Source organism: Capricornis sumatraensis, chromosome 15, assembly GCF_032405125.1.
Source record: "Capricornis sumatraensis isolate serow.1 chromosome 15, serow.2, whole genome shotgun sequence".
NCBI classification, from domain to species: Eukaryota; Metazoa; Chordata; class Mammalia; order Artiodactyla; family Bovidae; genus Capricornis; species Capricornis sumatraensis.
The window spans coordinates 49,489,798-49,504,581 of NC_091083.1; the positions used below are offsets into that span (position 1 = coordinate 49,489,798).

Consider the following 14,784-nt stretch of genomic DNA (forward strand, 5'->3'; position numbering starts at 1 on the left):
CTGAGATTTTTATTGGAATTTCATTGACTCTGTAGATGAGTTGGAGAAGATTGACATCTTGGCTTGCTGTCCATGATTTGGTATATGTCTGCTTGTTCAGATCTTTAGTCTCTCTTGACTGTATTTTTCCCTGTATGTTTCAGTTTTCAGTCCTCTGGCTTTTCGCATCTTCCATTCAGTTTATCATTAAGTATTTCATATTTTTTGGTGCTATTGTAAAAGTGTGTGTTAGTCACTTAGTTGTGTCTGATTCTTTGTGACCCCATGGACTATAACCTACCAGGCTCCTTGGTCCATGGGAGTCTCCAGGCAAGAATACTATTATAAGTGGTTCTTAAAAATTCAATCTGCAACTATTTGTTACTAATAGATAGAAATATATTAACTTTTATAAATTGATATCATACCCTGAACACTTATTAAGCTCACATATTAGTTTTAGAAACTTATTTTGTAGATTTCATTGGATGTTCTACATGGACTGGTGTTATCTGTGAATAAATCCAGTTTTATTTCCTATCCAGTCTAGTTCCTTTTATTCCTTTATCTTGCCTCATTGCACTGAAAGAATTTTCATTACAGAGGTGAACAGATGTGGTAAGAGCAAATGTCTGACTGATGGGGGGTGGGGGTGGGCATTGTCTTTTTGCCATTAAGTACAGTGGTGCTCTTGGTTTTGTGTTTGTGGCCTTTGCTGGGCGGACCAGATCGCCTTCTGTTATATGGTCTGCTGAGAGTTTTAAGGAGGAACAGTTAAAGAGGAATTTGTCATGCTTTTTCTTCATCTGTGGCAATCATTGTATTACTTTTTTTTGTATTGATTGTATTTTGTGTGTGTGTGTTAGGATTAATTACATTGATTTTTTAAAAATGTTTAACCCACCTTAAATTCCTGGGGTATGCCTTACTGCGTCAGGATGTAATACATTTCTCATATATTATTGGATTGGATTGGCCATAATTCTGCTTAGAATTTGTACGCCTGCGTTCATGAGGGATGTTGGTCTGTAGTTTTATTTTGATGTTTTCCCTCCTACTGAATTTTTGGGAAGAGTTTATTTCTTGCTTAAGTGAAAAATGAAGCCATCCGAATGTAGAATATTGATTGTGGGAAAATTGTCAGCTACAGTTTGTTTGGTTTTTTATATAGGGTTACCCAGGTTTATTTCTTCTTGAGAGAGCTTTGGTTTCTTCTGTCTTTACTTACATATTTTGTCCATTTCATCTAAATTGTCCAAGTTATTGCATAGAATCGCTCACAGTACTGTTATTGATCCTTTTAGTATCTATAAAACTTGTTGTCATGTCATAGCACTCATTCCTGTTGTTGGTAATTCCTGTCTTCTCTCCCCCTCTCCCCGTAGTCAGTCTGGGTAGACGTTTGTCAATTTTATTCATCTCAAAGAACCAGTATTTGGATAATAAGTCAGATCCTGTAGTCTCTGCCTTTAATTTAGGCATTTAGAATGTTAACCTTTACTATGATAATTAATATGGTTAGATTGAGTCTCTCACCTTGCTATTTGTTTGAGAATAGCTTTCGACTTACAGGAAAATAGAGCAGATAGAGTAGAGAGAGTTCCCATAGACCCAGCATTCGTTTTCTTCTGTTAACACCTTATATTCATATGATGCATTTGCCGCAGTTCCTGAACCAGGATTGGTACATTTCACCTATTGACATTTTTCTGTCCCAGGACATCATGTTACATGTAGTGAGTGACTTGTGTTCTTAGGCTCTCTTGCCTGTAACAGCTTCTCAGACGTTACTTGTATTTGATGACCTTGATAATTTTGAGGAGTACTGCTCAGTTATTTTGCATGATACTGGAAAATATGTGTGATGTTTTTCTCATCATGGTGGGTTTGAGGGAAGGAATACCACAGAAGTCAAGAGCCGTTTTCGTCCCATCACATTAAGAGTACATACTGCCAGCATGATTTATTGCTGCTGTTGTTGACCGTGACCAGCTGGCTGAAGTAGGTTTATTATTAGCTTTCTCAACTGTGAAGTTACTCTTTTTTTTCCCTCTACATGTGGTCCTGTCACTGTGCCAGCCTGCACTTCAGGAGTGTCCATGAGGTGTTCATGAGGGCAGAGCAGGAGGCATGAGCTCCTTCCTTCCTTTGACGTGATCCTTCCCCGGCCTCAGGGAGTCCTCGTGCCTGTGCTATGCAGGGAACATGCGCCTGCCTCCAGGGGTCCCTTGCATCTCTGGGTGCCCTCCTGGTGTGCTCTGTCCCTGCATTGTCCCACACCCTGGACTCAGGGACCCTCGGGCTTCTGTCTGCTCCCTGAGCCCAGGCCATCCTCGTGTCTCTTTCAGGAGTTAATGCTCTACATCTAGAAAACTGGTTCGTTTGTTTTTTTAATAAAAAAGATATTTAAAACCCACCACGTGCCAGATGTACTTGGGACTCAGTTCATACGATTGGTGAAAGCTCCTGCTCTCTGGGTGTTTACATCCATTCGGGCAGAGACAGACTGTCGTCATACACAGAATATACTTATGTTCACATTATATAAAGTGAGAAGACAGGTCATGATAAGTAAAGTGGTGGGAGGTTACAGTTTTTTTTCTCTTTTTATTTAGGTGTAATTGACAAGTAAATGTTAATTATACTTAGGGTGTAGAGCAACATGATGGTTTAATAGCTATCACCTCACATACTTTTTTTTCCCATTGGAATGCTGAGAACACTCAAGATCTACTGTCTTAGCAAAGTTTAAGTATAGAGTACAGCATTATTAACTATAGTCACCATGCTGTACAGTAGATCCCAGAGCTGATACCTTAGAACTGAACGTTTGTGTTCTTAAACCAGCATCTTTCCGTTTTCTGCCTCCAACCCCTGGCAGCCGTGGCTCTACGCTCTGGTACTCTGTGTTCACAGCTTTTTTAGATTCCTCATGTAAGTGGCATCGTGTAGTTGTGGGGGGTTCTTTCTGACTTATTTCACTTAGCACAGTAGTCTCTAGATTCATCCATGTTGTTGTATATGGCAGGGTTTCTTGTGGAATCATATTCCACTGTGTATATATTGTGTGTGTATACTTGTTCAGTCACTAAATAGTGTCTCTTTTGTGATCCCATAGGCACCTGCCTCTAGGGGTTTCCCACGCCTCTGGGCACCCTCCTGGTATGCTCTGTCCCTGCATTGTTCCACACCCTGGACTATATATAGATACACACACACAGAGACACATTTTTAATCCATTCATCCATTGATAGACATGTGGGAGGTTTCCATGTCTTGGGTGTTATAAATAATCCTTGTGAACATGGAGGTGCAAGCAGATCTTTGAGACTCTGAGTTCCTTTCTTTTATGTGTATGCCCAGTAATGGATCATGTGGTTGTGCTATTTTAATTTTATGAAGAACCTCCACACTTTTCCATGGTGGCTGTGCCAGTTTACGTCCCCACCAGTAATACACGGGGCAGGGGGTGGGGCGGTGCTCCCTTTTCTTGACATCCTTCCCACACCTGTTGTTTGTTACCTTTTTTTTGGATAACGACAGTTATGACAGGTGAGCAGTGATCCTCATTTTGGTTTTTGACTTGTGGTCCCCTAATGATGAGATATGTTGAACATCTTTTCATGTGCTGCTTGGCTCTGCCGGGGTCCAGCCCCAGTGGATCCAGGGAATTCGAAGGGTGGACGGTGTTGGCGTGGAAAGACTTGTTTATTTATTAACATAAGATTATTTTTAAGAAACTATAGTGTAGTAGGAAGATTAAGTGGAGGAAGAGGGCTGAATAGCTTGGTTTACGCGGAAGACCAATAAAATTCCAGACAAGGAATTTGCACCATCTACGTTGGGCCACCGGCGCCCGCTTGAATATCTAAGGGTGCCTCGCCTTAAGCTCCCTTTCGCGCGGGTCTTTACAGCCAGGGCAAATAAGTAGACCTGGCGAGCCTCCGCGCCCCAGATGGAAATTCAGCCTGAAATTAAAGGGCAGAGAGAGGGAAAGGGAGAGAAAATGAGAGAGAGAGAGAGACACGGGGGGAGCCAGATTCCCCAGAAACCAGGCCGAGAGACTAGTTTGAGAAGCTGGTCCGAGAAGCTGGTCGGAGAAGCTGGTCCGCTCCTTTATTGTTGAGAAGGCCTTTTATACTTTTGATAAAACATGGAGATCAATGGGTAACACAAAATTATGTAGCGTTCGCAGCCCAGACTCTTTCTATACATCATTTTGTATACAAAAGGTCTCAGGTGATTTACATTATCTTCTGGCCAAGAGGCTTGTTAACACTTTTTGGCTCTCTTCCTTAATGAATGTTAATTTTGTTTCCCCTGAAGTGTTTTTCTTTAATCTACATCTCCTTAAAGAGCTAAGGTTACATCTCTATAGAACAAAGGCGCAGTGGGTTATAACAAAGAAGGTACTTAACTCAAAGATCTAATGTTGCTAATACAAGGTCTACTACTTGTTTTTCTATATACCAACTAATCTAAAAATAAAGGATATGAAAATTCACCACCAAGCATTGACTCAACAAATGAAACTTTTAATCAGTCCTATTCTAAAGATTTTGACTCCTCGGAAGCTCCTACATTCCTATGATGTTTTAAGCTTCCTGTGCCTCCTGCGGTCAGGAGGCCTCAAACAATCACATGCGCAGCTGTACGAGTCCTGCAGGCAGGCTAGAAAGCCATCAGAGGGGTATTTGGATTGAAACACTCTTTCAAATGCAGAAGACTAAAGCCCTGAATTGACTTTTTCCAGAAAATGTCAGAAGAGTGGAAAAGCAGAGCACAAAAACCGGCAGATTTTTGTTGGGGTACATGCTTAGGAATTTCCAGAGGGGTCCCTGAAGTCTGAGCACGCCTTGCGTATGTCAGCTTCCTTCCTCATGACCTTGTCACGGGCGGGATTCCTCACACTGGCTCCCAGCATGGCTCTCTGTATGTCTTCTTTGAAAAACTCTGTTTAAGTCCTTTACCCATTTTTTCTTTTAATCATAGGTGGTTTTTTTTTTGCTACTGAGTTATATGAGTTCCTTATGTATTTTGAATATTAGCCCCTCATCAGGTACATGATTTGTCAATATTTTCTCCTGTTCAGTAGGTTTTTTCATTTTGTTGATTGTATCCTTTACTGTACAAAAACTTTTTTTTTTGAAATTTAAAAAAATTTTTTTATTGAAGGATAATTGCTTTACAGAATTTTGTTGTTTTCTGTCAAAGCTCAACATGAATCAGCCATCAGTCAGTTCAGTTCAGTCATTTAGTCACGTCTGACTCTTTGCGACCCCATGAATCGCAGCACGCCAGGCCTCCCTGTCCATCACCAACTCCCGGAGTTTACCCAAACTCATGTTCATCGAGTTGGTTATGCCATCCAGCCGTCTCATCTTCTGTCGTCCCCTTCTCCTCCTGCCCCCAATCCCTCCCAGCTCAGGGTCTTTTCCAATGAGTCAGCTCTTCGCATGAGGTGGCCCCAAAGTATTGGAGTTTCAGCTTCAGTGTCAGTCCTTCCAATGAACACCCAGGACTGATCTCCTTCAGAATGGACTGGTTGGATCTCCTTGCAGTCCAAGGGACTCTCAAGAGTCTTCTCCAACACCACAGTTCAGAAGCATAGGTATACATATATATCCCCTCCTTTTTGAACCTCCCTCCCATCTACCCATCCTACCCCTCTAGATTGATACAGGACCCCTGTTTGAGTTTCCTGAGCCATACAGCAAATTCCCATTGGCTATCTGTTTTACATATGGTAATGTAAGTTTCCATGTTACTCATTCCATCCATCTCACCCTCTTCTCCCCTCTCCCCATGTCCATAAGTCCATTCTCTATGTCTGTTTCTCCATTGCTGCCCAATAAATAAATTCTTCAGTACCATTTTTCTAGATTCCATGTATATGCATTAGAATACAATATTTATCTTTCTCTTTCTGACTCACTTCACTCTCTATAATAGGTTCTAAGTTCATCCACCTCATCAGAACTGACTCAAATGCAATCCTTTTTATGGTTGAGTAATATTCCATTGTGTATATGTACCCCAACTTCTTTATCCATTCATCTGTCGATGGACATCTAGGTTGCTTCCATGTTCTAGCTATTGTAAATAGTGCTGCAGTGAACAATGGTATGCATGTGTCTTTTTCAATTTTGGTTTCCTCAGGTATATGCCTAGGAGTGGGATTGCTGGATCATACGCTGGTTTTATTCCTAGTTTTTTCAGGAATCTCCATACCGTCTTCCATAGTGGGTGTATCAGTTTACATTCCCACCAACACTGCAACAGCGTTCCCTTTTCTCCACACCCTCTCCAGTATTTATTGTTTGTAGACTTTTTGATGATGGCCATTCTGACCGGTGTGAGGTGATATCTCATTGTGGTTTTGTTTTGCAGTTCTCCAGTAATGAGTGATGTTGAGCATCATTTCATGTGTTTGTTAGCCATCTGTTTGTCTTCTTTGGAGAAATGCCTGTTTAAGTCTTTTCCCACTTTATGATTGAGTTGTTTGTTTTTTTGGCATTGAGTTGTTTGTGCTGCTTTTATATTTTGGAAATTAATCTTTTGTCAGTTGTTTCATTTGTTATTATTTTCTCCCATTCTGAGGGTTGTCTTTTTGCCTTGCTTATAGTTTCCTTTGCCGTGCAAAAGCTATTAAATTTAATCAGGTCCCACTTGTTTACTTGTATTTTTTGTTTCATGTTACTCTAGGACATAGGTTATAGAGGATCTTGCTTTGATTTATGTCATCAAGTGTTCTGCCTGTGTTTTCCTCTGAGTTTTATATTTCTGGTCTTACATTTAGGTCTTTAATCCATTTTGAGTTTATCTTTGTATGGTGTTAGGAAGTGTTGTAATTTCATTCTTTTACATGTAGCTGTCCAGTTTTCCCAGCACCATTTATCGAAGAGGCTGTCTTTGCCCCATTGTATATTCTTGCCTCCTTTGTCAAAAATAAGGTACCCAGAAGTACATGAGTTTGTTTCTGGGTTTTCTACCTTGTTCCATTGGTCTATATTTCTGTTTTTGTGCCAGTACCATACTCTCTTAATGTCTGTAGCTTTGTAGGATAATCTAAAGTCAGGAAGGTTGATTCCTCCAGCTCCATTCTTCTTTTTCAAGACTGCTTTTGCTATTTGGGGTCTTCTGTGTTTCCATATGAATTTTGAAATTTTATGTTCTAGTTCTGTGAAAAATGCCATTGCTAATTTGATAGGCATTGCATTGAATCTGTAGATTGCATTTGATAGTATAGTCATTTTCACAATATTGATTCTTCCTACCCAAGAACATGGAAAAATCTCTCCATCTGTTTATGTTGTCTTTGATTTATTTCATTAGTGTCTTATAATTTTCTGTGTACAGTTCTTTTGTCTCAGGTAAGTTTATTCCTAGATATTTAATTCTTTTTGTTGCAGTGGTGAATGGGATTGATTCCTTAGTTTCTCTTTCTGATTTTTCATGTTGTATATAGAAATGCAAATGATTTCTGTGTATTGATTTTGTATCTTGTAACTTCGCTAAATTCACTAATAATTAGCTCTAGTAATTTTCTGATAGTGTGTTTAGGGTTTCATAGGTACAGTATCACGTCATCTGCAAATAGAACTTTACTTCTTCATTTCTAGTAATTTTCTGATAGTATCTTTAGGGTTTCCTAGGTACAGTATCTGGAGAAGGCAATGGCACCCCACTCCAGTACTCTTGCCTGGAAAATCCCATGGATGGAGGAGCCTGGTAGGCTGCAGTCCATGGGGTTGTGAAGAATCGGACATGACTGAGCGACTTCACTTTCACTTTTCACTTTCATGCATTGGAGAAGGAAATGGCAACCCACTCCAGTGTTCTTGCCTGGAGAATCCCAGGGACGGTGGAGCCTGGTGAGCTGCTGTCTATGGGGGTCGCACAGAGTTGGACACGACCGAAGCGACTTAGCAGCAGCAGCAGCAGCAGGTACAGTATCGTGTCATCTGCAAACAGTGCGAGCTTTACTTCTTTTCTGATCTGGATTTCATTTCTTTTTCTTCTTTGATTGCAGTAGCTAGGATGTCAAGAACTATGTTGAATAATAGTGGTGAAAGTGGACACCCTTGTCTTGTTCCTGATCTTGAGGGAATCCTTTCAGTTTTTCACTATTGAAAATAATGTTTGCTGTAGGCTTATCAGAGCTTCCCTGGTGGCTCAGACGGTAAAGCGTCTGCTTGCAATGCAGGAGACCCAGGTTCGATCCCTGGGTTGGGAAGATCTCCTGGAGAAGGAAATGGCAACCCACTCCAGTACTCTTGCCGGGAGAATCCCACAGACGGAGGAACCTGGTAGGCTACAGTCCACAGGGTCGCAAAGAGTCGGACATGACTGAGCGAGTGCTTTGCCTTTTTTGCCTTTTGTAGGCTTATCATATATGGCTTTTGTTATGTTGAGGTGGGTTCCTGCTATGCCCATTTTTTGAAGAGTTTTAATCATCAGTGAGTGCTGAATTTTGTCAAAGGCTTTTTCTGCATCTATTGAGATTATCATATGATTTTTATCTTTCAGTTTTTTAACATGGTGTATCACATTGATTGATTTGCGTGTACTAAAGAATCCTTGCATTCCTGGAATAAACCGAACTTGATCATGGTGTATGAGCTTTTTTTTTTTTTCCCCAAGAACTCAGTGTTTTATTTCACCATTTCTTGCATTTGAAGTACTCCTTGATGACATCCTTGGCCTGGGACTCTTTGCCATAGTCCTTAAGCACCACACAACTTCAACCAGCTACTTCATGGGGTTTTCCCTCTCTGTCAGTTTTACAGAGGCCTACCCATTCCGCTAGTTTCTTGTTGTCATCAACGTTAATCAGGTTGATTTGATGCTTAACACAAAGGACCTCCACCAGCTTGAAATACATAGGCTCATCACAGTTGGATGCAAGCACACGTAGATGGGCTTGACGCTTGTTTAAGGCTTTGGCAACTTTGTGAATTCCACATGCTAAGCCATAGTGGATGAGGGCGGTGTTCAGCACCTCTTGCAGAGCAGTATTAATGTCCATTACACCTCCAGCAGCAGTGCCTTCCTCGGCCATGGCGGTGGGTTATAGGTGGAGCCAAATCTTTAATGCACCCGAACCTCCCCCTCTGCGTGGCTCCATGGCAGTAGGGAAAGAGCGAGCTTTTTGATGTGTTACTGAATTCTGTTTGCTAAAAGTTTGTTGAGGATTTTTGCATCCATGTTCATCAGTGATACTGGTCTGTAGTTTCATTTTTTTGTGCTGTGTTTGTCTGGTTTTGGTGTCAGGGTGATGGTGGCCTCGTAGAATGAGATTGAAAGTGTTCCTTCCTCTGCAATTTTTTGAAAGAGTTTTAGAAGGATAGGCATTAGATCTTCTCTAAATGTTTGATAGAATTCTCCTGTGAAGCCATCTGGTCCTGGGCTTTTGTTTTTTGGGATATTTTTTATCACAGCTTCAATTTCAGTGCTTGTAATTGGGTTGTTTGTAATATCTGTTTCTTCCTGGTTCAGTCTTGGGAGATTGAACTTTCCTAAGAATCTGTCTGTTTCTTCCAGGTTATCCATTTTATTGCCATATGGTTGTTCATAATAGTCTCCACAGTCCTTTGTATTTCTGCATTGTCTGTTGTGACTTCTTTTCCATTTCTAATTTTGTTGATTTGATCCTTCTCTCTTTTCTTCTTGATGAGTCTGGCTAAAGGCTTGTCAGTTTTGTTTATGTTCTCAAAGAACCAGCTTTTAGTTTTATTAACCTTTACTGTTGTTTCTTTCATTTCTTTTTCATTCATTTCTGTTTGAATCTTTTGATTTCTTTCCTTCTACTAACTTTGGTTGCTTTTTTGTTTTTCTTTTTCCAGTTGTTTTAGGTGTAAAGTTAGGTTGTCATTTGATGTTTTTTTGGTTTCTTGAGGTGGGATTGTATTGCTGTAAACTTCCCTCTTAGAGCTGCTTTCACTGTATCCCATAGGTTTTGAGGTGTCATGTTTGCATTGTCATTTGTTTCTAGAAATTGTTTTATTTCCCTTTTGATTTCTTCAGTAACCTGTTGGTTATTTAGAAACGTGTTGTTTAATCTCCGTGTGTTTGTGTATCTTACACTTTTTTCTTGTAATTGATATCTAGTCTCATAGCATTGTGATCAGAGAAGATGTTTGATACAATTTCAGTTTTCTTAAATTTACTGAGGTTTGATTTGTGAGCCAGTATGTGGTCTATCCTGGAATATGTTCCATGTGCAGTTGAGAAGATGATGTATTCTTTTGCATTTGGATGGAACGTCCTGAAGATATCAATAAGATCCATCTCATCTAATGTATCATTTAAGACTTGTGTTTCGTTCTTAATATTCTCTTTTGACTATCTGTCCATTAGTGTGAGTGGGGTGTTAAGGTCTCCTACTATTATTGTGTTACTGTCAATTTCTCCTTTCATGTCTGTTAGTGTTTGTCTTATGTGTTGAGGTGCTCCTGTGTTGGGTGCATAGATATTGTACCCAAGAGGGTATCTTCCTCTTGGATTGATCCCTTGATCATTATGTGGTGTCCTTCCTTATCTCTTGTAATCTTCTTTATTTTAAGGTCTATTTTGTCTGATATGAGGATTACTACTCCAGCTTTCTTTTGCTTCCCATTTGCATGGAATATATTTTTCCATCCTCTCACTTTCAGTCTGTATGTGTCTTCAGGTCTGAAGTGGGTTTCTTGCAGACAGCATATATATGGGTTTTGTTTTGGTATCCATTCAGCCAATCTGTGTCTTTTGGTTGGAGCATTTAATCCACTTACATTTAAAGTAATTATTGATAGATAATTTCCTATTGCCATTTTCTTAATTGTTTGGGGTTGATTTTGTAGATCATTTTTCTTCTCTTGTGTTTTTTGTCTATAGAAGTCCCTTTAACATTTGTTGTAAAGGTGGTTTGGTGGTACTGAATTATTTTTTAACTTTCGCTTGTCTGAAAAACTTTTCATTTCTTAATCAATTTTGAATGAGATCCTTGCCTGGGTACTGTAATCTTGGTTGTAGATTTTCCCTTTCAGTCCTTTAAATATAACCTGCCATTCTTTTCTGGCCTGCAGAGATTCTGCTGAAAGATCAGCTGTTAAGTGTACAGGGTTTCCCTTGTATGTTGCTTGTTGCTTCTCCCTTGCTGCTTTTAATATTCTTTCTTTGTGTTTAGTCTTTGTTAGTTTGATTAGTATGTGTCTTGGCATGTTTCTCCTTGGATTTATCCTGTATGGGACTCTTTGTGCCTCTTGGACTTGATTGACTATTTCCTTTTCCATGTTGGGGAAATTTTCAACTATAATCTCTTCAAAAATTTTCTCATACTCTTTTCTTTTTCTCTTCTTCTTCTGGGTCCCCTATAATTCGAATGTTGGTGTGTTTGATATTGTCTGAGAGGTCTCTGAGACTATCCTTAATTATTTTCATTCTTCTTACTTTATTCTGCTCTTCAGAAGTTATTTCCACCATTTTATCTTCCAGCTCACTGATTCGTTCTTTTGTTTCAGATATTCTGCTATTGATTCCTTCTAGAATATTTTTAATTTCAGTAATTGTGTTGTTTGTATGTTTATTCTTTAATTCTTCTGGGTCTTTGTTAATTGATTCTTGCATTTCCTCCGCTCGGTTTTCAAGGTTTTTGATCATCTTTACTATCATTATTCTGAATTCTTTTTCAGGTAGTTTGCCTATTTCTTCTTCATTTATTTGGACTTCTGTGCTTTTAGTTTGTTCCTTCATTTGTGTGGTATTTCTCTGCCTTTTCATTATTATTATTATTTTTTAACTTACTGTGTTTGAGGTCTCCTTTTCCCAGGCTTGAAGGTTGAATTTTTTCTTCCTTTTGGTTTCTGCCCTTGTAAGGTTGGTCCAGTGGTTTGTGTCAGCTTCATATAGGGTGAGATTTGTGCTGAGTGTGTGTTTGTTTGTCCTCTGATGAGCAGTGCTGAGTGAGGTGGTAATCCTGTCTGCTGATGATTGAGATTGTACTTTTGTTTTGTTTGTTGGTTAGATGAGGAGTCCTGCACAGGGTTCTACTGGTGGTTGGGTGATGCCAGGTCTTGTATTCAAGTGGTTTTCTTTGTGTGAGTTCTCTCTATTTGATACTCTCTGGGGTTAGTTCTCTGATAGTCTAGAGTCTTGGAGTCAGTGCTCCCACTCCAAAGGCTCAGGGCTTGATATTGAGTTTTGCATGGTTCTGTTTATTCTTTTCCTCTGGTCAGGTCTTCCTGTCCACTCTCAACCTGTGTTCTGCATGCACTTCTGTGTCTGAAGGTGCATTCCTGATGTATCCGTGGAGAGAGATGTACTCCACGTCCACCTACTCGTCTGCCATCTTGTTCTCCTGTACAAAACCTTTTTAATGGAATGTAGTCCCCATGTTTATTTTTGCTTTTGTTGCCTGTGCTTTGGGTGTTATATCCAAAAAGATTGTTGCCAAGTCTGATGGCTAGGACATTTTTTTTACATTGGGTGTTTCTTTTTTTTTTTAGTTATACAGTTTCAGCTCTTACATGTAAGTCTTTAATTCATTTTGAGTTGGTTTTTGTATATGAGGTAAGATAAGGGTTTCATTAATTCTCTTGCATGTGGCTGTCAGTTTTCCCAACATTATTTATTGAAGAAATTGTCCTTTCCCCTTAAGTATTCTTGCCAGCATTGTTGAAGATCAGCTGGTCACATACATGTGGGTTTATCTCTGGGTTATCAGTTCTATTCTATTGGTCTGTATGTCTATTTTATGCCAGTAGCATACTTTTTTGATAACTACAGCTTTTCAAAGTACTTTGGAGTCAGGAAGTGTGGTGCTTCCAGCTTTGTGCTTCTTACTCAAGATTTATTTTGCTAGTCAGAGTCTTTTGGTTCCATGCAAATTCTAGGGTTGTTTAATGTACTTATGCAAAAAATGCCATTGGAATTTTGATAAGGATTGATTGCACTGAATCTGTAGATTGCTTGGAATATTTTTACATGGAGATTTTCACAGTTTTCTTCTAACCCAAAAACATGGGGATATGTTTTCATTTATTTGTCTTTAATTTCTTTCTTCAGTAGCTTCAGGTTTCCAGCTTACAGATCTTTCTCCTTTTGGTTAGATTTATTCCTGGGTTTTTAATTCTTTCACTTGCAGTTGTGAGTGGGATTGTTTTCTTAGTTTCTTCTTTGGGTAGTTTGTTGTTAGTGTACAGAAATACTGCTGGTTGTGTATCACAAGTCAGGTAGGCTTTCTTCCTTATTCTTCATTCTTTTTTCTTTGTATTCCTCTAGCTGACTAATTTCACATGACCTGTTTTCGAGCTTGTTGATTATTCCTTCTGCCTTGAGTCTGCTTGTGCCCTGTGCTTTTCTCCTTTGTGTCCGATTCTATTTACTGTTTACTTGTTTGGCTATTGATTGCCTCCTTCTAAGAGCAGATACTGCCTCTCTGAGGCTGAGTAAGCAGCTCTACTGGGGCTTCCCAGGTGGCTCAGTGATAAAGAACCCACCTGCCAGTGCAGGAGATACAGGAGACATGGGTTTGATCCCTGGGTTAGAAAGCTCCCCTGGAGAAAAGCATGACAACCCACTCCAGTATTCTTGTCTGGAGAATCCAATGGACATAGGAGCCTGGAGGGCTACAGTTCACAGAGTCACAAAGATCAGACATGAGTGAGCACACAGCACACACACAGGCAGCTCTGCAGCAGTGCCCGGCATGCAGGAGGTATCTCAGGAGGCAGTGCTATCCGTTCAGTGTGGACTTGAACATGTGTGCATGAGAGCCCTGTCTGGATGAAGGGATGGAATGTGACTGCGGCTTCAAGGCCTATTTCTAATTTTCAGCCTCATTAGGTCCATTAGTTTTGTTTGTTTTGGTTTGTCTTTTTCCTGGTGGGAGATAGATTTTATTGAAGCTCTTTATATAAAACACTTACTTTCTCTTTGTCATCAGTGTTTCCACTTTGTCTTTGATTTTGATGGTCTTTAACTTTGACTTTTAAAATGCAAGTGTCTCTTGTTAGAAAATCCTGCATGTATTATTATTATGCCATGCAAATATATATAGTTGTGTCTAAAAACTCTTTAGTTACTTTATTTCCTTTATTATATTTTCAGCATCTTGTCTGCTTGTAGGTCACCTGAAAATCCTTTTTGAATTGAGACAAAAGCTCCTGCTAAACTTTGCTAATAAATCTTACTCCTCAGGTTATTTTTTGAAACTGTTTTTGTTTAGGGGGTAAGGGATTTTTTGTTTACTTTTGTTTGCCTATATGATTTCCTTGTAAAATAATTTTTTTATATTTGCTGTTATGTAGGTAGATTACTATGTATATTGAAACCATTAAAATTGCTATACTGAATCAAGTGCTTGGTGAACTTAAGCCAGTTTTCCTTTGCCTTTATGTAGGAGGGAATGAATCTCAACCAGAAAGCCAGGAAGACCCCCGGGAAGTACTTAAAAAGACATTGGAATTCTGCTTGTCTAGGTAAGGATGGTAGTGTTTTTCTAGCAGCTGGTACCTAAGGTGTTTCATGTTGTTACTCTGTATAGATGTAGTACTTTACATGTTAACATGTGTCTGTACATCCATCTGTAGGAAGTCAAGGTCTCCTATCGCCATCCCATGCCCCTGAAATCAGGCTTCAGGGGCGGGGCCGTAGGTAGCAAGTCTCACAGGTCGTGGTGAGGTTGGTTACTTCCCTGCTTTTCCCAGCCTCTGCTGCAGAAGCTGGGAGGCCAGGGGTGGAGCCATAGTCTCTCTGATGGCTGTTCCACCCGAACCACAAGCACTCTGGGCACCAGCTTTTCTTGGCCTTTTCACGTTTTTCTTA

At 39.8% G+C, this 14,784-nt stretch overlaps 1 protein-coding gene and 1 non-coding gene across 2 annotated transcripts in view; both read left to right on the forward strand.

The window, feature by feature from the left end:
* The window catches only part of LARP4B (La ribonucleoprotein 4B), a 57,533-nt gene that overhangs the window by 23,666 nt on the left and 19,083 nt on the right, over positions 1-14,784 (forward strand). The window contains exon 5 of the mRNA XM_068986986.1: positions 14,360-14,438. Coding sequence (XP_068843087.1) covers positions 14,360-14,438 — 79 coding nt within the window. The remainder of the gene's footprint in view (positions 1-14,359; positions 14,439-14,784) is intronic.
* Positions 8,144-8,215, forward strand: TRNAC-GCA (transfer RNA cysteine (anticodon GCA)). The gene has a single exon. It is a non-coding gene; the product is annotated as a tRNA-Cys (tRNA).